General features: G+C 46.2%; 1 protein-coding gene across 6 annotated transcripts in view; it reads right to left on the reverse strand.

Annotated features, from left to right (window-relative positions):
- LOC149337419 (uncharacterized) overlaps positions 1–25,000 on the reverse strand; it is a 70,896-nt gene that overhangs the window by 22,212 nt on the left and 23,684 nt on the right. For 3 of the 6 annotated variants that reach the window (XM_089553435.1, XM_089553434.1, XM_089553432.1), the window contains exons 2-3: positions 10,043–10,178; positions 5,414–5,565 (exon numbers count right to left, since the gene is read on the reverse strand). In XM_089553435.1, the coding sequence (XP_089409561.1) occupies positions 5,414–5,565; positions 10,043–10,170 (280 nt within the window). In that variant the 5' untranslated portion in view covers positions 10,171–10,178. Of the gene's footprint in view, positions 1–5,413; positions 5,566–10,042; positions 10,182–25,000 lie in introns of all 6 variants that reach the window. The other 3 variants (XM_089553431.1, XM_089553436.1, XM_089553430.1) reach the window with 1 other exon arrangement.

A 25,000-nucleotide genomic window follows, 5' to 3' on the forward strand; every position in this document is an offset into this window, starting at 1 on the left:
TTTCTTCAACTAGCAGCGGTGTCATTGAACCGGGCGATAGCATGCTTGCTGCAGGCTAGAAGCTGATTGCCCTGTGATGGTCGCCGTAATATCGGCATCGTTCAGCCCCGTCCTTGTTGCCAGAAGTTATCCTCCTTATTATTGTAGTACCTCCGCAGTGAGGCTTCGCTTAATCTAAAGGGTCTATACAAGCAGCCCTATGAAGTGTTCGGCGCCTATACCACGCAGAATTATCATAGTAACCGCTGCTTTCTGAAGATGTTGCAGCCGCAAGGGTAGGAGGATGGCAGCTTGCCATAATCTTTTAACACTGGGAGATTCTTTAAAAGTAGTAATAATAAGATGAGCTCTAGCAATGATTTGATCAAAGCTACGTTCAAGAGACCGGAAAACTGGGCGACTTGGTATGGGTTTATGCTTAAGCTGCGCAGACAACAGAAGAAATTACCTTGTGACCCGTCTCCCTTCTGTCCTGCTCTCTGCGCTCTTTGAGCATGGAGCTACGTTAAATGAAATTTTCAGATGTAACAAAAAAACGTGTAGTTACGAATAAATCTTAAAGCATGAATTTAGATTTTCAATTTGTATATATTCCTAATTTTTAAACATCTGTAACTTTTCGCTCAAATATTTCCCTAAAGAGCACTAATATGACGCGTACAGAAAGGCATATTTATATTACACACCTGCAACGAGGATGTCAAGCATACATAACTACATTTTTCGTATCACTTAGTTAATTGGATAGCTGAAAACAGGGAAACAAATGTTAGGAAATGTAGTTTTTATGTAGGTTAGTTACTCTAGTTTAAGGAGCGTTATAAAAATGTTCCTTTCCACATTTTATACTTGGCGCTGTAAGGAGAGCCATTTCAGACTGAATGGCACAAATGGGCAAGAATTTAATACAAAAATTACACAAATATTCGTGACAAAGTCTAATGTTTTTATAAATAATTTTTCTAGGCATATTTTGTGCAAGCTTTCTTCAACATGGCTTTTTATACCGCTGCTACGACATATTTTAATACAACTACATCTAGAGTTTCACCATAAATTAATCTGTTGACTTTTCCTCCCTTCTCACCTACCAACTGAGCAAGTCTGTCCTTCCTATCAAATTATACAACAGCGCAGAAGACAAGGCACAAAACGAAGAGCAGACGACACGAGCGCTGACTTTCAACTGAACGTTATTACACGCTTGCATACATTTAAACCACTCCTGTCCCTCTTATGATCCGGATCAGCGGCCACTATCTGCCCCAAGTACACGTACCACTTACCATTTCAAGCACCTCACTACCAATTGTGAATTGATGTTCCCTTGAGAGGCTGTTGAATATTACGTTGGTCTTCTGCATGTTAATTTTAAGACGTACTGTTTTGCTCTGCCTGTTTAACTCATTGATCACGCTTCCCAGCTCATCTGCTGAGTGACTTAGCAAGACACTGTCGTCAGCGAATTGCAAATTACTTATGTATTCTTCATTATCTCTTAACCCCAACTCTTCCCATTTCAGGCCTCGGAATACCTCCTGTAAACACGCGGTGAATAGCATTGGCGAGATCGTGTCTCCCTGCCTGACACCCTTCCTTATTGGAATTTTATTGCTGACTTTATGAAGTACTATGGTGGCTGCGCAGTCGCTATAGATATCTTCCAATATTTTCACATAACACTCTTCTACACCCTGATTCCGCAATGCCTGCATCTTCTGATTCGCAATGCTGCAATGCCTGCAGCTGAGGATTCCACTGAGACAAATGCTTTCTCGTTATCAAAGAAGGCATATATATAAGGGTTGGTTATATTCTGGGCATTTATCTATCACCTGATTGATAGTGTGAATATGGTCTATTGTCGAGTATCCTTTACGAAAGTCTGCCTAATCATTTGGCTGATGGAAGTCTGAGGTTTTCCATATTCTATTTGCATTTGCTTTAGTAAATACGTTGTAGGCAACAGACAGTAAGCTGATTGGTCTGTAAGTTTTCAAGTCGTTGACGTCTGCTTTCTTATGAATTAAGATAATGTTACCGCCGTCCTTTAAGGGATCTGCTGTTACCTGATCCCCACCAGCTGCATTCCCCCTTTGCATTGCTCCTAAGGCTTTGTTTACTTTCTCTTTCGTTACTGGCGGGATGTACTAGTGCTGGGCGCTACTACCTCTCTCATTAACGTTGTGATTACATTGGCTACTGTACAGATTTGTGTACAACTGTTCGATGTTCTTCTTAATTTTACTATCTCATTCATACTGCCAATGACATTTTCCTCTTTGTCTCTTTGCGCATACATCTAGTTTTTACCTACGCCTAGCCTCCCCTTCACTGCTTTCAGGTTACGTCCATTCCTTACAGCATGCTCGATTTTCTCCCTGTTAAACTTTCTTATGTCGGCTTCCTTGCGCTTATTTATTAACTCTGGTAGCTCTGGCAGTTCTATTCTGTCCGTAGGGTTAAAGGATTTCATGCTTCGGCGTTTCTTAATCAGATTTTTCGTGTCCTGATATAGCTTGCCGGTATCCCGTCGAACCATCCTATCGCCTATTTCTAGTGCACACTCCGTAATGATAACTTTGACATTATCGTTCATTGTTAGAACATTAGGATTGCCTTCTTTAGTTAAAGCCGAATATGTGTTTCGCAGCGAAAAGCTGAATTCCTGTATTTTCTTCGTTAACGCTGTCTGGTTAATGGGCTTTCGCTTCACTAGCTTCTTTCGTTCGCTCTCCAATTTTAGGCTAATCCGAAACTTCACCACTTTTCCGAGGACCTCCACATCCTCTACGATGCCAGGGTGAGCGCGCACAGTGTGAGGTGTTTTTCTTTTTTAGGCTCACCATTCAGACTTTTCCGCGACCACTTCCAGTCCTTTTGTTTCCGGAAGGAGGTATTCATGTTCTGTAAATTCTTTATCTCGGTGAACTCTACTAATAACTCTACACTGCTATTCCTGGAACCTATGCCGTAGGCGCCTACTACCTACTCTCCGGCCTGCTTCTTGCCTAACTTCGCATTGAAGTCGCCCATTAGTACAGTGTTCTGTGCTTTGTTCATTTGCAGATTCCACGTCTTCATAGGAGCGTTGTTTCGTGCCGATGGTGACGAAACGTTGCGGTGTTTTGCGGCGGTGGATATGAGGTGACAGCTAAATTGGCCGTACCCTTTTCAAATTGTTGGACGTACAGCTTGAGCATAATTGTTCCATACTTGGGAAAGGGATCTAAAATATACTGTTTCTCAGTATGGCCACATTTTCACTCTTGTAACACTACCAAGTAAAAGTAGTACAATCGAATGGAATCTAATAAAAACCAATATAAGGCGGCAGTTTTTGTTTCGTCTAAAGATATCCTACAAGTGAATGCTACTGTTCATACTGCCGATACCGAGAAGGCAGCCAAGAGAAACCACTCAGCGGACACCATAGCCAAATATGGCGAAAAGAGAACAGGATAGTGGGGCCGGGTTGTAGAAAGGGGGCACAGAAGACCTTTTAATAAATAAGTCGAAGGGTGCTGGCATGTTGGACACTGGACTGCTTATGGAACGAGAAAGAGTTGGGAATTAAGCTCCCCACGATCTCCTCCAAATCACAAAAAAAAAAAATCGAGGGACTTGAAAACGCTCCCGTCTGCATCATGTATGCGGAACGCACACTGCCCTGCCAATTAAACAGCTGCATAAAAGCTTCCTTTGCATGTGTGCGAGGCATGTTTCTGATTTGAGGCGCCAAACATTCGGCATTGGGTAAGTGAAACGGGGCATGCAATGCGATTCTGTTTTAGCTTGGTGTTTTGAATATTGTAAGTGGAATAACTTCTGTTCGCACGCTGCGATTTCAGCAGTTGTACCCCTGCTGATATCTGGACAGCTTGAAGAATGCTTTGAACCGGATGCGACAATTTCCTATAAGAACTTTTAAATAGGGTTTTTACTCAGTAACGTCCCACCGTTTAAGATGGGCATGTACTGCAAAATGGCTCAATAGCCGCATACTTATTCTTCCAAGGATGCCTTTTCTTCGACCAACAACGCAGCAGACTACAAGGTAATAACTAGGTGCAGTGTTAGGACTCCCTATTGCTTAGCAGATGCGGTCGTGGTATCCGCGCCCACGGGCCTCAATTGTGAACAGTGCGCTGATTTCTCAGGCCTTTTTCTGACAGGGCTTATGTGCAGCGCAGACGACATACTGCATGGCAGGCGTGTCCACATATCGGCCATGCCTACCTGCTCTGGCTAGACGAAGCCAGCCGTGCTCTTAACTACGCCACAAAGTAAGCAAGCCCAAGAGGCTGCTGTGAAGGAATTGATAACGGTCACTCCCCTTTGGATCCTTTTTCTGCAGGGCAAATATGTATTTGAGGCCCACTCCAGCCATTTCCCTTTTCGTGAGGAACTCTGTCTATCTTTTCAGGAAGAGTCTCGATTTCGCACGCCGAAAGGAGTATTCATAGTCGCCACTGGGCTCTAATACTCACGGACAAGTCATTGCCAAGGTAAACTCATTGGTATTACTTGGACACCGTTCAAAAACGTGTCTAAGCATTTTAGATGTCGCTGAACAGGCACTAATCGTGTCGGCAGCAACCGCGGAAGCACACGTGCATAACATTAGTTCGAGACATGGAACTTGCTTGACAAGTGGCCACTTCCTTCGAGCATCTATAGTGTGGAGATTTGCCAAAGAGCCGTGCAGAGCCCCGGGCGGCTACCCACCAATTTCCCTAGGCTATGCTAGGGGTGAGTGAAGGAACGGTAATGTAGTGAGTGAACATGAGCGTAATTGAATAGTTGTGAGTGTGAGAAGACCTGAGTGTGAGTGACTGGTCTTCAGTGTTAGTGGACATGGGTGTCTGTGTGAGCGGACATGAGTGTGAATGAGTAGTGTTTTTGCGAGTGTTCATGAGTGTGAGTGCGAGTTGCCGTTAGTGTGACTGAGGCACCTCTCATGTTGCCGAGGTATGGCTTAGGGAGAGCTGCCACTCCACATACTACACTCCACCCAAACAACAGGGCCACTCTAGGCCCACGTGACCCAGGCGTTCAGCATCTCCCGCTACGTCTGTCCCCCTGTCTACCCTGCTATCCGGATTTCAGTCCCCTCACTTATGTGCCTAATTCCTTGAGTCAGAGCAGGGAGATCTGCAAGAGCTATTTCCCTTTAATTCCCTCAGCATGAGTACTCCATGGTGAACGCTTCTCGCAGCATGTATGAAGGGTCTTTTGCAAGTGTTGGAAAGAAAGTTAACGCTTTCAATTTCATGCATGCCTCCGGAATTGCAATGCCTATGTTCTACCATTGGGCCACCGGGTTCGCTAAAAGCGTAGATGCACAGCCGCCCGTAATTTTCTAGGCGTAATTTCAAAACTTCCACCACGCAAGTCATGGACGATAGCCCACCTTGCGCCGTGCCGACCTCACCGATGGGGTTCGCCAGCTTCTGGGCACCAGTTGGGGATAAACCCACAGGCAAGGATATGGTCCGACCCAGAACACTTGTAGCGGTGTTGACTGCCTCCACGTCAACGAGAATCCGCGGCCTGAAGCGGAACCTGCACACCACGATGATTCGTAAAGTGGAGAAAGCTGCACAAGTGGAACTCCCAAATTAGATCTGCAATGGCCAAGGCGCACCTTGGACTATGCTATTCGTTTAGGGCAGCGGCTCTCAAGCCCACATTCACAAAAAAAAAACCGTGTGTCCTTCTGGTTCTCCGGTTACTAGATGGCAATCTTCCATGATGCTGTGTGTGTGTGTGTGTGTGTGTGTGTGTGTGCTGTACATATACCGGGTGTCCCAGCTAAATGGAACCAAACTTGTAAAAAAGGCGAAGTGTCCTAGTCCATTGAAACTAACTAAGGGTTGTTCATAGCCGCGTGGCCTAGTCTTGAGTATTTTTTTCGCTCTTCAAAGTTAATTAATTAGTTAAGTTTAATTAGCTAACTTTTCAATTATTAACTTCAGGAAGAAAGTGGCAATACAAAAGTTTTAGATCACCTCGAAAAACCGCTAGTAGTGCTGTTTCCGTCAAGTTACGATTTACGTAGCTTCATTTATTGGCCTTAAAAGAAAGTTGTCACGTGACCAGCTGCTCACACACTTCTCTGCCCCAATGTGCATCCAAAGTCTCATCGAGGAGAGGACATCAGAAAAAATGGATTTTAGTCTTTAAGGCGCGTCGTGGGACGTTGAAGTGGCACAGTTGTCATGTGGAAGCTTTTTCTTATTGTGCGGGTTATGGTTAAAGGCCGGTAAAAAAACTACTTTACGTAACTATTACTTTGCTGCAAATGTCTTAGTAAGCTGTTTTTCAACGTGATCTACAACTTTTCCATTGTCACTTTGTTCCTCGAGTCAATAATTAAAAAGTTAGTTAATTAAGCTTAACTAATTAGTCAACCTTGAAGACAAAAAAATACTGCAGACTAGGTCACGCGACTCAAAACAAACCTCATTTGGTTTCAGACGGCTAGGACATCCCGTGTTTTTTAAAAGCTTGGTTACATTTAGCTGGGACACCTGGTATATGATCGCCATGCGTAATTTGCATCGGGCTGCACCAGATGATATGATTACTACGCAGTGTAAAAACTGCAAAGGTGCAGTGTTTCAGAGAGAATCTGTGCTTCTGAAATAAAGAGAGAAAGTTTGCTTAACTATTTTACCGATCACAAGACAGTCTTTGTAACTCATGTAACCATGGCTAATATGCATGCATACGACTGTAATAGATATTAAGGAAGGCGTGTCCATAAATAGCTTATCAAATATAATTTATTAAATGTAAGTTATGCTTTCTGCTCCCGTCCAGTGTAGGGTACGCGCTCGCTACAGCAATCGAGCGTCGTGCTGACAGAAACAGTTCTACGGAAGACAAGCAACTGTGTGCGCGCGCCAACGCTGTCACTTGAGCGGATGTGTCCCAGTGAACAATTCACGAATTCTGAAGCAAGAAGCGCTGGAAAACGCTCAAAATTTGCATTGGCTGTCCTTGTGCTGTCGCAATATTTATGTGGTGGCATTAAAAGCCTCGAGGAAGAAAACTACCTAGCGCTGCCCGACGGCGTTCGGCGTCGTCTGTCATAAAATTCGCTCGCTGGTAGACGAGGTGTGGGACGTCAGGAAAACACATGACATGAACGAGATGGCAGGTGCACTGGCCACGTGTCAGGGCCGAGCGCTATGGCGGACTTGGCGTCATTTGACAGGTGTGCTTGGTTTTGTGCGGATGTGTCCAGACAGCTCCGGATACCAGGCTGGAATGGAGCCATAATCAACGCCGCATGTTTCAACCGTAATGTAAAATCCCTGCAAGCGAAGAGGGTGTCCACAGAAGTACGTCGCTGCAGATGGTGTATCTGCGGCTGCTCAGGCTCAGTGTATGCGGCGAGCAGCAATGACGGAGAAAGAGAATCACGTCGTGTGGACTTCCGACATGTACTCTACCGTATTCTCAACGCGTAATTTAATTAGGTGATCCTTAATTTTTTTTTCTTTGCAGGAGCCTCAAGGCGCCGATTTTGGGGGTGTGCGGTTTCTCTCGTCATTGCTCTATCGTGCCGCTAAATTGCTGAGCTTAAGGTTGTAGGATCAAACCCCGGTTGCGGCGGGTTCAATTAGATGAAGATGGAAGGGAAATGGAGTCCCTGTGCTCTGCGTTGTCGATGAATGTTGAGGAACTAAGGGTGTAAATTAATCCGGAGCCCTCTAGTACGGCGTCCCTCATCTGTCAAGTGCAGCTTCGAGCCTTCGACTCCTCATACCACACGAACATACGGGTACCATGAAGGCATCTCGTGCTGCAAACAGACCTAATCTTTCATTCCTCGTTTTCTCTTTCGCTGGCTTTAGTCCCATCCCCACGTGTAGGGTAACAAACTAGACGCTGCCTGGGTTATCTGTAAATCTGGCGTCCTTAAGATTTATTAAAACGATGTACAAATACGTCAAAAGTGCATGAAAAAGTTAGTACAGTAGGAGGTCACAAAGTAAAACTGTGTGGGGACCTCACTTCAGAAATACATGAGTATAAGTACACTATTTCGGCAGAAGAACTGAAAAAAAGTTGTAAATCAAGTTAAAACCCATTAATTGCAGCAAAGAATAAGTTATACAATACTTAGCGGGGATAATTCTTCAGACGAAAAACAAAGGCTTACAACGGCAAAGCGTTAGATCGTCTATCTTTGCCTGCATTCTTTTTTCGGTTCAACTTCTGCAGCACCCTGGCTTGACGATGCCTTTCTATTACAGAAATGATGAACTAGCTACCATCAGGCGTCTGCAGAGACTATCTGCGTCTAGGGGTGTTACGGCGCTAATCGTGTACTCATATTTCACCACGAAGATTACTATTAATGGTTAGTGGACACGCCATGACAGTAAGTCCTGGAGTTCAATATCAACATGTCTCACAATCGTTGGAAGCATTAATGTAAACCTTGAAAGAGTAGCTGATAGGGCTATTTGGTAATTTGTGACAGCTAGGAATACAACAAAGCGCTACGTTTAGACAAGGGCGAAAAACAAGACGGGATATCAACGAGCTGTTGTGTCCCCTCTTTACATCGTCCTTGTCTAAATGTTGCGCTGTGTTGTATTCCTCGCTGTTGTAAAGCTGTTGTGGAGGGGTAGTCCTTACTGCTGAAGTGCTTGGAGCATATGTGTACGGAGATCATCACTGTGTATTTACAGATGCCCCCATAGATATTCTCACGTCGTGACGGCAGTCCGGCGTGAAGGAAGAGAGCGTGCAGGAAGGGCTTCCAAACGAAACGCTCGGCAGTCGTCGAACAGAATGCCCGCCGCTCTCGGCCGTGCTCTTTTTAAAGCTGATAGGGAAATTTTGAGATATGGCGTGCAAAGTTAGCACAACATTCTGGAACAACAGAGAATCGGCTCTGCCTGGTTGCGATCAATAGGTGTAAATCTCATCGCATCTTGTATCACAGACAAAGTGATAAAGCCGCGAGCCGGTAGCTTTGAAGAAGGAACAAACAAGCAGTACAATGATTCGAGGTAATATGGAAAGCAAAATTTACGCCACATTCGTGACTGCATGCTTGAATGAATTTTGGGCCCTGCGCCTTGTCTGCATTATTTCCTTTTCAGTCTGCGAAAGCATCGTCAGTGAAGCTGCCTCCTGAATGCTACTTTCGTCACAAATACATGCGTTTCAAAGAGGTTAAGCTGAAAGAAGACGATCTAAAACCCGAAATTCACTTTATAGAAGGAAATTAACAGCTTATGCAAACGTCTATTTTGTGCCATTAAGAACACGAGATCATGGTCGCTGTAAATTCGGTTAGCGTATGTGTTTAAGACAGCTGTTTCAAACCGCAGAGAACTTTTAGCCTGTTACAAGGTACGTAATTTCCTCGCTACTGCGGAAATTAAAGCTTTGGCCCTCCTTCTATACATTTGCGCTTGCTGTGCACTTTTCAAGCTTTAAAATAGATACTGTCGAGAGATATGCAATGGCGAGTTATAACATTTTAGTGATTTCGAGAGCATTCAAGATGCGAAAGTTGCTACAAACTAGCAAGGAAACGACCTTATTGCGGGTGTGACAAAAATCTGTCAAGATGGCTAGGTCGAAGAATGTGCTTAAACCCCCACTGCACCGGGCTTGCGCTCGGTACTGCGTGCGGGAGATGTCACGAAAAAACACGCCAGTCGCAATTTGAAGAGTGGTAAATATGTATTGAGCAAAGAAATGAGAACAGAGAATTGCATGCTCTCAGAAACTGCTGAGAGTTGACTCGGCACCCAAATATGCGCACTGTGCCTAAAAACGTTTATACTGGTATTCAGAACCAGGAGAAAACTCGGTGTTTCGATAAGTTGCCGTCACCACGTAAGATACAGCGTAACCATATCGCTAATGTGGCTTGCTGTCACACATTGACAAGTGAGGACAATCGGAAGTGTCGTTGTTTTTTTTTTTAGGTTCAAGTTAAGGTTTGCGGTTGATATTCGTCCTGACCTGTGCAAAATGTGGTACGCGTGCAGAGGGAGGAAGAGCTCACCTTTTGAAAGCCTCGGCGTTTTCTCTCAAGGTCTGGCGTTGACCGGCTCCGAAGGAGACGTACGCCCTCGCACCTTCGTCCATTTTCGCCTCGCCGAGGCTTTCGATGTCCGACAAGGTGGCCGCCATTTACTGCACTGCTAAGAAAGTGCGAAATTTTGTCTCATTTTGGTGCCTCTCTCAGCTTGACTCGCTCCGGTTTTGCTCATCGTCTAGCGGTACGGGATATACTCTGATTTTGCAGGGTTTTGGTCCGAAATGTATGTTCTTTCCTCTCTGACAAATAATAGACATCGTGCAGAAGTTATGCTATTCACACTTAATAAAGACTAAAAATTATGCAAAAATACTTCTAAACCTGTGTTTTCCATGTACCCGTCACGGCAGATGTGCGATGAAATCCAGGCGTCGGCGGCTGCATTGCAATGGAGGCCAGCTGTAAAATACATCTTTTGCACGTAGCGATGCCGCGGATGTTAAACCCCGCGTATTCTAAATACGCCCTGCGCGAGGCAATTACTGGACCTTCTTTTTCTCTCGTCGCCAATTACAGTTAGGATTTTCTGTCTCTTCCCATTAGGCAGTTTCAAATAAAGAAAACTGTTAGTGTATCAGTGTTCCTAAACTCGAGTCAAAGTAAAAATAAAAACGAATAATTCAAGTTGGAGCTCAAGTGTTCAGCAATTTAATTGAGCGACAGAATATCGCAACTATTTCAATAAGCTATCCTTCGTTGTGGTTTCATTATTGCAGTCGCTGCTTTCGCACGCATGGTGTCATTTTCATTCTTGCTATCGTTTATGATGTACTAAGTTGGCCTATTAATTTAATATTTGGTTCGAACATATAATTGCATATTCTTATTCATATGTCCATCTGCTTGCTGCGCTTTACTATCGTACTGCATGGCGGCCATTTCTTCAAGTGACACTGTATTTAACAAATGTAAACCACTGCCCACTACAAAGTCAAGTCTACGCGGATGCGGTGTTTGAAATGAAGTTACGTGCCTTCATAACTACGCCTATGTTGCACCTGATCTAGTAGTAGTAGTAAAATAATTTATTCGGACAAAATTTACAGTACGAGCCTATCGCACGCCTTATCCTCCACTACGACGTCTCTCATAGCCTGAGTCGCTTTGGGACGTGAAATCCCCGTGACACCGTAAAAACCTTAGTGTCTGGTCGATGCTGTCCTCTGTCCCCTTCAACACTAAGCCAGTCGAGTCACGTGGTGATGGATAGGTAAGGTGGGGGATAGCAACCCGACTGCTGAGCAGCTGGGCAGTAGAAACAGTTGGATAGGACCGCTTAGCCAGAGGGACATTGGGACACGATTGGTCGGATCGATCGCAATAAAAGGGTAAGAGAGAGTGAGACACATACTAACAGGGGGCCGAGGCTAAAGGCGACAGCGGACCTGACAAGGGCCTGACCCCTTTACACAATGTGAACGAATAAAATAATTATAGTTCGGCTAAGCAGTCTAGGTCGGAATTAAAAGGGACTCGTCTGCGCGAGATTAACATGCCATCACAAACAATGATTAACAGTGCAACAACAAGTACAAAATAATGCGATAATTCAATGGTGAATAGCAAACATGATGTCTGCAACAATAGGCCAATGCACAACAAATTGGTTTCCAACCAACATTCACCACGCGCAACCATGATAACCATCCTACTGCCTATACACTATGCCACAGATTTAGAGCAGTACACAAAAATTTTAGGAAATGACAGGGACACGACAAGAGAGATCAGAGAACGTATGAATGGCAATAATTTACGCTACTAAAATTATAATATCACTGAAGAAACTTCGTACAGTATTTTTTAAAAGTGTGGAGACTTGTATTGAAGTTCAACTGTATATCTTTGCTGTTAAACGCATTAGTTATCTGAAAATGTAGTGTTTGCCTTCCGTAGTTAGTTCGAACTTGTGGTATTTTTCGTTTTAGGTTGCGAATGTTGTATGAACTTGAACTGTGTACGGGGGAAATATGTAGCTTGTGTTTATGAATCCATCGCAGTAGATAGAAGAGGTGCACCTGGTCAGCCTCTAGCATATTATATTTTATAAATAATGGTTTTGTTCTGAAAGACTTCTTCTTACATTTAATCTCGCAGTGTAACGTTCGTTTCTTTAATATATTAAGTTTGTAGCAGTTCGGGCTTGTTGTTTTTCTCCAAATGAAAACGACATAGCTTGTTTTGGACTAAACCAACGAATAGTATAGGGCTTGTTTTAAGCGTCTGAGTATCAGATGTTGTACTTTAGATATACAGCTCATGGTGCGGGACAGGACATATTTAAGTTGATTAACATGGGTCTTCCATGAAAGATCGGTGCTGAACCAGACACCCAGAAATTTTTGTTCGGTGGCCTGTTCCAGCAAGCGTCCTTCAAAAATAATACTGACCGAGTTGCAGTCGTTTGTTTATTGGTTTAAATATTACTTACTTCGTTTTATTTATATTTAGACTCAAGCGGTTGCTTTCCAGCCATTTAGATAACTGATCAAATAATAATTAGCAAAGTTCTGTAGACCCTGCGCATTTACTCAGGTGAAAAAAAAATTGGTATCGTCTCCATATATTATTATTTGTGGGGATGCGGGTATTGTAATATCTTCAATATAAATAACAGCGGAACTCCATGTTGCACTTCCAGTTTTCTTGAGGACCAATTACTATAATCTTAACGAACAAACGTAGCGTTTAAACAGGACACAGAAAGATGAGGACAGGATGTAGCCCCGTCCTGTCCTCATTTTTCTGTGTCCTGTTTAAACGCTACGTTTGTTCGTTCCGATTATGTATGACCAACTGGCCCCACAGTGTACTCTGATAAACCAATTACTATGACACACATATTGACAACGTGTCTGCAGGTAACTGCGGTAGCGCTATCTGCAGATAACCGCAGATAGCACCTGCCTCGTGTTTTTATCTGTCTGTGTGCTGTCTTTTGTACGCTTCGTCTACTCTATCTGTGAATCAGTTCCAACGCCGCTCTTCTGATGCCATATGTTTTAAGTTTTCTTAATAGCATATTTTGTTGAATAGTATCACAGGTTTTGCTTAAGTCAAGAAATAGGCCAAGGGTGATTTTTATCTTATATTTTCTGATTTGTCTATATTTTCGACATTATACGAGATCTGTTAGAAAAGTATCCGACCTTTGGCCGAAGAAAAAAAACTGGCATAACTGGAGCGTTAGAAACCTAATAACCTTCAAAGTAGTCTCCTTGGGGCTCCATATGCATCTCCCAGCGGTGCTGCCTTTGTTGGAAGTGTTCCGAAAAAACCCTTTTCGGAATGGAATTTTGTTCTCCTGTCGTTGCAGCCATAATGTCCTTTCTTTTCTGAAATCGCGCTCTTTTCAATGGCCTCTTGATTTTAGGAAACAGCCAGAAGTCGTAGGGGGACATATCAGGAGAGTAAGGAGCCTGTTGAACTACAGAAGTCTGGTTTTTCGCCAGAAAAGTCTGAATCAAATGCGAGGAATGTGCAGGAGCAATGCCGCGAGGGATGCGCCAATTCTTGTTGACCTTAATTCCGGTCTCTTGCGCCGCACAGCACCACGTAGGCGATGGAGGACATCCCTGTAGTACTGTTTAGTCATTCTTTGACCCTGTGGGGTGCGTACTCGTGGTGTGCCACACAGAGGGAGTCAAAAAAGCAGTCAGCATCACTTTGACATTGCTGCGTACTTGTCGGGCCTTCTTTGGTCTTGGAGACGTGGAATGCGTCCTCTGTGACGACTGGGATTTGGTTTCCGGGTCGTGCCCGTACACCCAAGACTCGTCACTAGTGATTATGGCGTCGGTGAAGTCAGGGTAACTGTTTGTGGAATCCAGCATCTCCTGTGGACTTCAACACGAAGCTGCTTTTTCTCCACCGTCAGCAGCTTCGGCACGAATTTCGCCGCAACTCTCTCCATGGCCAAATCTTCGGTGATAATGGAATGTGCAGAAAAATTGCTGATGTCCACCTCTTCCGCAATTTCTCGGATAGTCACACAACAGTCCCGCATCACCACAGCGTTCACTTCGGCAATTACCTGGTCATTTCGGCATGTTGATGGCCGACCGGAGCGTGGCTCTCTCTCCACGAATGTGCGGCTGTCTTTAAACCAGTTGCACCACTGCTTAATCTGTGTGCTGCTCATAGCATCATCACCGAAAGCCGTCTGAACATTTCGAATAATTTCCACTTGGCTATCGCCAAGTTCTGGCAAAATTTGAGGTAGTAGCGCTGCTCCTCTCGCTCCGCCATTTTCCTTGCAACAAAAAACCGACGAGAGCACTGCGCACTCCTTCACTCAAACGCTGCTTCCCAGCGACTGACGCTATCGGCAGGCGGGAAAAAATTCTTGCATGCACACGAGGGTTCAAGGTAGGCTGCTGTAAGCGCGCTTGTTTCATATCCATCAGGTGTTCGCAAAAAAAAATAAAGTCGGATACTTTTCTAACAGACCTCGTATACTTCTATATCTATATAGTTCTATATATTTTTTGTATATTTTTTCTGATTTGTTCTATATTTTTTTTATTTGTTTCCTTGAAACCCGTATTGAGATTCTGTTATCGCTCGATGTTTCTTAATGAAATCGCTTAACTTTTGTTTGATGTTTTCAAATACCATCGAAAATACTGTGAGAAATTTAAGTGGTCTGTAATTATCTAAGTTGGTCTCATTTTTTGCCGTTATAAATAGGTGTAACTTTTGCGATCTTTAATTCGTCTGGGAAATCTCCGCTAAGAAGCATCCGGTATATTAAGTGCGACAATACAGGGCTTATCAAGCGCGTGACATGTTTGACAGGCAAGGCCTTTAACGCGTCATCACCGCAGGCGACACGATTTTTTAGACTTCTTATTATTTTTTTATTTCATGTGGTGGTGTAGGAGTAAGCATATTGGAGTCTACCGAACTGTTTACACGAATGCAGTCGTCAGCACTGCCATATCGTCCTGAGTAAACACCTGTTTTGATAAAATGCTGATTCATTGCGTCTGCTAGATCATTCCCACTTAGCACGACATTGTCAATGCGGATTTCCTTCAGACTACAACCAGCTTGGTTTTTTGCTAATTTGTTATTCATCTTATCCCATGTCCTTCTGCTGTCATTTTGAACATCCTGTAATTTGTTTTGGAGATAATTAGACTTTGCTCTCTCGAGATTCGAGTTCAGCGTGTGTCTTATTTATTTGGACTCACTCACTAAACGTGGGTCTCGGTTCTTAATGAACTCTTGAAATTTGCAGTTTTTTCTTTTATTCTGGAGTACAGCTCAGTGGTAACCCACGGCTTCCTAATCCGTTTGTGTTTCTTTTTGAACAGCATAGAATCTGTTTTGGAAATAATTGGACTTTGCTCTCACGAGATCCGAGTTCAGTGTGTTTGTTATTTCTTTTAATTCAGTCACTGAACGTGGGTCTCGGTTCTTAAGAAACTCTTGAAATTGCCTGTTTTTTTTTTCTTTTATTGCGGTATGAAGCTCACTAGTAACCGTTGGCTTCCTAATCCGTTTCTATTGCTTACCACTTTCTCTGAGCGGAAAGGTTACATCATAGCAGTGCTTTAATATATTCAAAAACACCTGGTATGCCAATGTGGCGCTACATTTCTACATTTCTTGAACACATCTTCCTTGAAAGCACAAGCTGATGGGCGAGTTGGTTATTCATTGTTTGATTTGAAGCAGCGCAAGGCGGGAAGCCAAAGAAGAGAGCAGAGCGCTGTGTTGTCCGTTTCTTTCTCTGCTCTCTTCTTTGGCTTTCGGCCTTGCGCTGCTTCAAATCAAACATCATCCTAGTTCTCTTGTTCTATAAGGTTCGGTGAAACCGCATGAATGTTTCGTCAGTTACTGCTCGGTACAAAATTTTTTCTCTTCGGGAGGAGAAGCAGTCCTTTTTGTGAAAATGGAAGTCCAAGCAAAAGACCGGTAAATGATCACTGATGTCATATGCCAGAACACCGCCCTTAACATCCGTATCATTCAAGTTCGTGATGCATACATCAAGACAAGCGGCAGTATCTGCTGTGATCCTGATTGGCAACTTTCTCAGGTTAGAACAGGCGTGGGAATTTAGGATGTCACGAAAGTCTGTTGCGCATGAACTATCTGACATAGTATCAATATTGCTGTCACCGAGAACCATAAAAGATTTCGTAACACTCTTTAAACAGTACAGCACGTTGTCGATGAATTCAATAAATTCCGCTGTTTTGCCTGCGGGCGGTCTGTAGATAGCGCCAACAGTGATATTGGACAATTTTATAAATCGACTTTCAATATCTCGATCGCATGTGGTCATGTCGCTCAGCGCTTCACACTGTATGTCTTCTTGTATAAAAATTGCTATGCTGGCGCCCATTTTTGACATCCGTACTAAGGTTTACAAACTTATAACCAGGAAGGTGCGGTACCGTGTCTGCCTGTGTTAGCCAGGTTTTTGTAACTCTATTATCTAAAATTAGTGCTTAGTGACTGGAGAGGTATTTAAAGATTGTCGACTTTGTTTTTTACGTTTCGCATGTTTGTATGCACAGCCGAAAATTCTTTTTCTTCAACTTGTAGTTTCGGTTAAAAGACAGTCGTAATACTGGCGAATATCCTTTCCCGCCATCATTGTTCTGAAGTGCATCCTGTGATGGGGCACGAACCTTTGTTTCTTTTTTCGATATCAGATGTTTTAGCAGTCCTAATGACATCGGAGTCCTCGTCTTTCCGAACGTGAATTTTTCCTCCCGCGCACCAGACGAACTTCCATCCTGCAGATTTTTTTCTTGGCAATTGCAGCTTCCAGGAGCCTTTTGTTGAGCATGATCAAATGCTCATTCACATATACCGGACACGATTGTCCCCAATAGTCAAGGTCTTCGGTAGTGATCCTTTGTTTTTTGCTCTTTTTGCGGGACTGCACTTCGCTCGGTACTCTGGAAGAAACGAATCACAATGTTTTCTCTTCTGACTAGTGCACAGGGACACAATGGCAGACACCGATGTCGGTGTCAGTGACTGGCTCGCCCAAGAGGGTGCCAATTTTATTAACGACATCGGTTGCATTTCGCTCGGTTGGTACACCCTTGATTTCTAGGTTGTTAGACCTCTGACACTGTTCCAGCTCTTTGACTCTATCACTCAACCCGCGGTCTTCGGCAGTAAATTCTTGAAATTCTTTTCGCAGTTCTTTCAGCTCTTTCTTAATATCACTGACACCATCACATGTGCCACTGCAGAATTTCGCACTGTCTTTCAAAATTCTGCGGTCCACTCGAAGATCGCGCTTGAAGTCATCAAGGGCCTAATAAAATTCTTTGGCCTCCTTACTCATACAATGACGGAAAGTGGAAAAGGTGTGGATACAAAGAAAATTGTTCGTTGTACGCTCTCATGTTCAAGTAATAAGGGCGACACTCAAGCACACGTCGTGTTCGGCAACAGCGCACACACAGATACAATTCTTTGGAAAAAGTGCAAATAACCTCACCTGCAGTACAACAGGAAAAAGGTTAGGTCCGTGTTCACAGTGACAGCTGACAGCCGTCCTTAGCCATCCCACTACAAGGTCCTCAAATATTTGGTTGGCGTGGTCTTTTTATCACCCTTCTTCCCGCAACTCACTTTCCCTTTCATATTAAGGCGAAAGTCTTTAATGCCTCATCGTTGTCGACAGAAGTTTGTCGACAGAAGGTTGTCAGCAGAGGTGTCACGCTTTTCGGTTGGTTGAAGTGGTTATGACGTCAGAGTGCGCGGATTGGCAGTAATGAGGTCACCCACGGATGCCTGGCCCATCCTTTTGGAGCAGACGACAACTAATAAAATAGTTGTCGTCGGCTCCGACACGGGGCGTAAGGCGTCCGTGGATGCCCTCATTACTGCGAACAGAGCCATGGATACAACCAAACTCATCGAAGCAGAGAGAGAGAGTCGTGCTAAAGAAGTAGTCAAAGTAGGCGGTCAAAGTGTCTAGTTGTGATGTATAGCCAAAGTTCGTAGTCAAACAAAGCACTAGTACAGCACAAACAGTCTCGCAGTCAATGCCAAACAGTGCGCCAGCAAAGGTTTTCGCCTTGCGGCACTTTAAAGAGCCAAAGTGCCCCCTGAATTTTTTTTCTACAGTCCGGTGTCAATTTCTCTTTACTATCTCCTTTGGACAAGTTCCTTCTCTTCATTCATTACATCAACCATCTCCTCTTATGGGGCAACTTTAACGCCGCTCACACACCCCACCCTACGGAAACACCTCAAATCCGGCCGCCTTCTCCATTGTCTTGCCCAGGAACACCACCTCAGTTTCTCAACACTCCTGGCTTTCCTACTCGAGCAGGAACTGGCTCACAGCAGCGCACGGGACACAAACTCACATTATTTCGGGATCTGCCTTCCTTTCACAGTGTTATAGCGGGACAATCTTTAGGGCCAAGCAACCCTGAGTTACCATGCGCCACGTGTTGGTGGCTTTCCCGCCAGTCTGTACCCTGCCACCAGCAATAAAGGAAGGATGTAACATAATTGGCGACGAGGTAAAAATGGCAACTGCGCTGGGCACGATTGCGGAATTCGTTCCGACGGAGGCGACGTCCTGGCCCTTGTATTTGGAGCGCCTCGAATTTTTCTTTCGATCAAACGACATCGACGGTAACGAGAAGAAGCGAGCAACGCTCTGCAGCGTTTGCGGCCCAGAAACGTATGCCATTGTTCGCTCCCATTGTTCTCCGGATGCGCCGTCGGCCGTGGCCTACGATGAGATCGTCAGGCGTCTCTCAAACCACTTCTCGCCGCGACCGTCGGTGACAGTACAGCGTTTCAAGTTTGGCACACGTCAAAAGCAGCCCGGTGAGTCAATTGCCGATTACATCGCAGAATTGCGACGTCTCTCGGAACATTGCTACTTCGGTGCGTCGCTCGATGACATGTTGCGCGACCGGCTAGTGTGCGGGGTGCGAAGCGAGACTCTTCAGCGTCGGTTGCTGGCAGAGCCGGAGCTTACGTTTGCGACAGCTCGGGAGAAAGCCATTGCAATGGAATCTGCGCAGCGACAGACCGAGCAAATTCGCGGCAGTGTCGCATCGTGTGAAGTTGGCAGCGTGAGCGGCAAGCGTTTCGCCCCGTGTTGCGAAGGTCTCTCCGCCAGTGACAGCCAAGGAGGGTGCCCAGAAGCAGGCTGGTTCTCCTGGGAGCACAAGCGGATGTTTCCGCTGCAAGGGTGCGCATTCGCCAAGCAGTTGCCCATTCATTAATATGCCGTGCCACTTCTGCAAGCAACGAGGGCACATAGTGAGAGCATGCAGGAGGAAGGCTGCAGCTCGCGCTTCGGCTGAACCCAACTCTCAGAACAAAAAACGGGCCAGTGGAGGCCATCACAAGAATGCTGCGTCGGATGTTTACGACGTGTTCGTGCTGTCTGGTGAAGAGCCAGCCGTGAGAGTGGAAGTGCGCGTCAACGGAAGTCCCCTAGAGATGGAGGTGGACTCTGGTGCAGTGTGTTCAGTCATCAACGACCGGACTATGCAGAAGCTGCGAATATCGAAAAGGGCGTTGCGCCCCAGTAATCTTCATCTCCGAGCTTACAATAACAAGGAACTACGAGGGTTGGGTGAACTGACCGTGAAGGTGGAATTCAAGGGGCAGGAGCATCGCCTGCGATTGGTGGTGGTTTAGGGTGCTAGTATCGGACTTCTCGGTCGGGACTGGTTCAAGTCCTTGGGAATAAGTCTGCGTGGTGTTTACAGTGTGTACGAGCCGAGTCGAACTGGCAGTAGGGGAACAACAGCCTTGCTCAAGAAGTATTCTTCAGTCTTTGAGCCTGGACTTGAGACAAGTAAAGGGCCTCCTGTACGCACAGAGGTGAACCCGGCAGCTCCGCCGCGATTTCTAAAGCCACGACAAGTACCGTTTGCATTGAGACCGAAGGTCGACGAAGCACTGGACAGGTTGGTGAGCCAAGGCATTTTCCAGCCTGTGCGGCACTCGAAGTGGGCAACACCTGTCGTTCCAGTTGTCAAAAAAGATGGATCGATAAGGATCTACGGGGACTACAAGAACACAGTCGATCGTGTAGTGCAGTGGGAAACGTATCCCCTGCCGACACCAGAGCAGCTGTTTGCCAGGCTGGCAGGTTGCTCGAAGTTTTCAAGGCTAGACCTCGGACAGGCGTATCAACAGAAGACTGTTGATGAAGAAACAGCTGACTTGTTGACGGTTACAACACATCGGGGACTGTTCCGCGTAACCCATCTTCAATTTGGCGTGGCAGTGGCTATTTTTCAGAGGTACATGGAAGAACTGTTGCATGAATTGATGGTGTTCTTGTGTTCTGGGATGACATCTTGATCGGTGGAAAGGATGAGGCGCAGCACAATGCTCGTTTACAAGAAGTACTCAAAAGAATTCATGAAGACTGTCTGCGACTAAAGTTTGACAAATGTCAATTTTGTGTTGAGGAAGTGTGTTACTTGGGATTCCTTGTGAACTCTGAAGGTGTGCAGCCGACAGAAGACAAGGTGCGTGCTATTCACAAGGCCCTAGAACCGACATGCAAAAAGGAACTTCAAGCCTTTTTAGGAGCTCTGAACTTTTACAAGTTTCTTAAAGGAGCAGCTCATGCCTTGGAGCCACTGTACCGGCTTTTGGACAAGGGTCGCGAGTGGCGTTGGATGGAAGCTGCGGCAGAAGCATTTTGCCGGGCGAAAGATCTGCTGCAGTCATGACATGTTCTGGTGCACTATGATGTCAACAAGCCCCTAGTGCTGGCCTGTGACGCATCCCCGTACGGACTGAGTGCTGTGTTGAGTCATGTGTGCGAAGATGGCAGCGAGAGACCGGTTGCTTATGCGTCGAGAACTATGAGTGCGGCAGAATGGAATTATGCCCAGACAGACCGAGAAGCGCTCGCCATCGGCTTTGGCATAAACAAGTATCATCAGTTTCTATATGGGAGACATTTCAAAATTGTGACGGACCACAAACCTCTTTTAGGACTGTTGCAGCCCATTCCCCAGGTGCTATCCCCACGGATGCTGCGTTGTACTCTCATGTTATCAGCTTATGACTATGAAATTGAGTATCGACCAGCGGAGAAGCTTTCCATTGCTGATGCATTCAGTCGTTTACCACTGAGAGCCAGTAGGGCAGAGGAAGTGGAGCAGCGTCTTTGGGAAGTAGGGACGCTGGAAATGGCGCCGGAAGTAGCATGGAGCTCTAGGAGGGTGGCAATATTCACGTCAAGGGATAAGCTGTTGGCTAGTCTGCAATTGGGTGCAGCATGGGTGGCCAGAGGGCAAGCTGCCAGAAGAGTTTGCAGCGTTTGTGAGCCGCAAGCATGAACTGTCGGTGTACCAAGGTTTTTTGCTGTGGGGCAGTCGTGTGGTCATTCCAGAGCCAGCTCGACCGTATGTCATGGACATTGTTCACACAGCTCATTCAGGAATTGTCAAGATGAAGGGGCTTGCCAGAGGAGCCGTGTGGTGGCCAGGAATCGACAGAGATGTTGAGCAGAAGGTGAGAGACTGTGCACGTTGTCAGGAATCCAGGTCTGCGCCAGCAGCTGCAAAGATTCACCCTTGGGAATTCACCAAGCGTCCTTGGACAAGACTACACATCGATTTTGCTGGGCCTTTCCAAGGCAAGGTCTTCCTCATTGTGGTGGACTCTCACTCAAAGTGGTTGGAAGTGTGCCGGATGAATTCCATGTCGGCAGCTGCAGTTTGTGCGAAGCTTCGTTTCCTTTTTGCTACCCATGGCATTCCAGAAACTGTTGTTTCTGATAATAGAACTGCCTTTTCTTCGGAGGAGTTCAGAGACGTCATGTGCCGAAATCAAATCCGACATGTGACCGTTGCCTCATATCACCCTTCTTCGAATGGTCAAGCAGAACGCATGGTGCGCGAAACCAGGGAAGTACTCAAGCGAATGGTTGGAGGCGATATCGACACACGTCTGGCTAGGTTTTTAATGACCCAGCATATCCTGCCTCATGCTACAACAGGCAAGAGCCCGGCCGAATTGCTAATGGGCAGGAAACTTTCAACTGTGTTAGAGCGTCTGCATCCTGACCTGCAGTCCAGTGTGCAGCAGAAACAAGAGCAGGTGATGCAGCGCCGTAGCCAGGCAGTGCGACTGTTTGATGGGGGGGATCGAGTGTTTGTGCGCAACTATCTCTATAGGCCCAAGTGGTTGCCGGGCATGGCGGATGCTGTCACAGGACCAGTGTCGTACTTCGCCGTCACCAAGGACGGTCGTCGATGGAGACGTCATGTTGACCAACTCAGAAGTCGTTCTGCCAGCTACGCATTGGACAGTTCCGCTTCTGGGATGTGTGAAGAGGAGGAACCGCTGGTTGCTTCCGCGGCAGGGTGTTCCGGGCTTAGCATTCCTTCAAGCCCAGAGGACCCTGGAAGACGGGACCAAGGAGAAAGACTGGAGGAGGCTGCAGCGCCCAGTACCGAATCTTCTTCCTGTGGTGAGGACCGTGAAGCGAGTGCTTCCCTTCAAGTCCAGCGACCACAGCGCCAACGCAGCCGCCCTGCGTATCTGAAGGACTTCGTGACGTAGGGCGTAGGAGTGTTATAGCGGGACAATCTTTAGGGCCAAGCAACCCTGAGTTACCATGTGTCACGTGTTGGCGGCTTTCCCGCCAGTCTGTACCCTGCCGCCAGCAATAAAGGAAGGATGTAACACACAGGAAACTCACAGCCGAAGACCTGCCCAGTGATCACTTTCTCACCCATATTACCACTTTTCTTTCTTACGTCCCCCTAAACCATCCGGTCACTAACTCTGACTAGCAAGCCGTTCGCGCTAATTTCCTTTCGGACTTTTTGCATATTATGGCCACTGAACATCACGCATCTCCTCAGTGCTTTCATCCAACAGCCGCCGTGTTCACTCGCGTCACCCGATCCAAGAACCGTACACTCACTTTCTCCGTTTATGGCGTCACCGCAAACATCCCCAATGCTCTTTCCCGTCCCAGCCCAAAAATTCCCAACTTTCCTCCCTTATCGCTGCTCTGCAGGCCGAGACCATCGGCCACTGCACCTTCCTCGAGCCTTTTTGTTGGAGTGCGCTTTGTGGTAGTCTCGACTGCACTGCACGAGCGATCCACATGGTCTGCCTTTAAGTCCCCCTCAGCAATAAGCCCTTTCTTCCATTCGAGCTAAATTCTCTTATTCAGGAGATTTCTCTCCAATGCCTTCGACAAGCTCACCCTCTGTATCTCCCACCTCCTCTTGCTCCATCCTACCTGGCTTATCTGGGCTGGCCTAAACCCGATCGGGACCGCCTTTTTGCTCTACGGGCGCTCGGATCCTGGTGAGGACCATTAACTACAATCCGCAACTTTCTTGACCACGCCAAAGAATTACTCCTCCAGACAATTAATTACATCTGGAATAGCGGCTTCCTGTCGAGCTCCTAGACCTCCTCCTCATTTCTATGATTCCCAAGCTGGCAAAAATCCCTCAGTCTATAACTTTCCCTACATCTCCCTGACATCGTTCGTTGGCAAGAACCTGGAACGAATTGCCTCTGATTCAACTATGTGATTTTCTCTAGGTGAGGGAGTTCATGCCCCATTCTCTTATCGGCTTTGGATACCCGGTCTGTGGATAGGACATATTTCTGATTCTCCTGTACAGCTTTCTCTTACCCACCCCCACCGAAGTTCACGCTCTTGTGACCGCTTGATGTCAGCAAGGCCTTCGACCGCGAACGACATCCTGTCAACTCGCCTCCCTGGTCGGCGGCTCCCGCAGGTACTCTTATCTCCGCTCCTTCCTCTGCAATAATTGGTTCCACCACCTAACTCGTGGCACTCCTCAAAGCAATGTTCTCTATCCTAACCTTTTGGACCTTGCTATGGCCCTTCTCACCTCTCAGTTGATCGAGATTCTCGACCTCCACCACATCTTTTACACCGACGACATCCCTGTCTGTTGTTAGTCTGGCTTTCCCGGTCACACACAGGACGCCCTGCAACGTAGCCTAGATTTAGTCGACTTATTTCTAACCACCGCAGGCCTCTTTCCTGCTCTGGAGAAATCCGAGCTTCTTCTCAACCACTTCTCATACCAGCGCTCGCGCAACCACTTTGTCTCTCACCACCTTTCTAGCTTTCCCATTACTCTCGTCACCCATTGCAGAGTTCTTGGCTTCCCTTTGCATGCGGCCAAGAACGTGCAAGCCCTCCGTCACGCTATCACGACCTGCCACTCGATATGTGGCGGGGTCACTCGGCGCTCAGGTCTCAACGAGGCTGATGCGTGCCGATTTGCCCACGCGCGCCCCCAACAAGTTCTTGTACATTGTACTTTATATTTCCTTCACCAGACTCAACGCTCTCGAGACCGACCTTGTGGGCCTGTGCAAGGCAGCTTTCTACCTTCCTATCATCACCTCCACCGCTAAGCTCTTTGTCACGGGCCTCTTCCATCCTCTCCGGTCTCTTCGTAGTCTACACCGTGACTCCCAGCTTCCTCGCCTTTCCTTACCCATCAGAGTCAAAGGCTACTCACTCAGGCGGGTATCTCCATTCCTCTCCCCAGCTTTCTCTCTTTTATCCCAATCCCTGCTCTCAATATTCACATCCTCCCCGCCTCGTCCACTAAGTTCCACGCCCTGCATGAGGGTCGTCGTCATGGATGTGGTGGAGGTCGAGAGTCTCGATCAACTGTGAGGCGAGAAGGGCCATAGCAAGGTCTAAAAGGTTAGGATAGAGAACATTGCTTTGAGGAGTGCCACGAGTTATGTGGTGGAACCAATTGTTAGAGAGGAAGGAGCGGAGCGGCTTCCTCTATCTATTCCGATTCTCTTATCCTTCGGGGCAAGCGCCAAGGGATATGCCCTGAAACCAGTGTGCGATTCTATTCACAATTATATAATTTCATCTGGTAGATTCCTCTGCTAGAATGCGAATTCACAACTTTTCCTTCTTCGTAT

This window comes from Amblyomma mixtum, chromosome 7 (assembly GCF_055824585.1).
Source record: "Amblyomma mixtum isolate Tamu chromosome 7, ASM5582458v1, whole genome shotgun sequence".
Classification (NCBI taxonomy): domain Eukaryota; kingdom Metazoa; phylum Arthropoda; class Arachnida; order Ixodida; family Ixodidae; genus Amblyomma; species Amblyomma mixtum.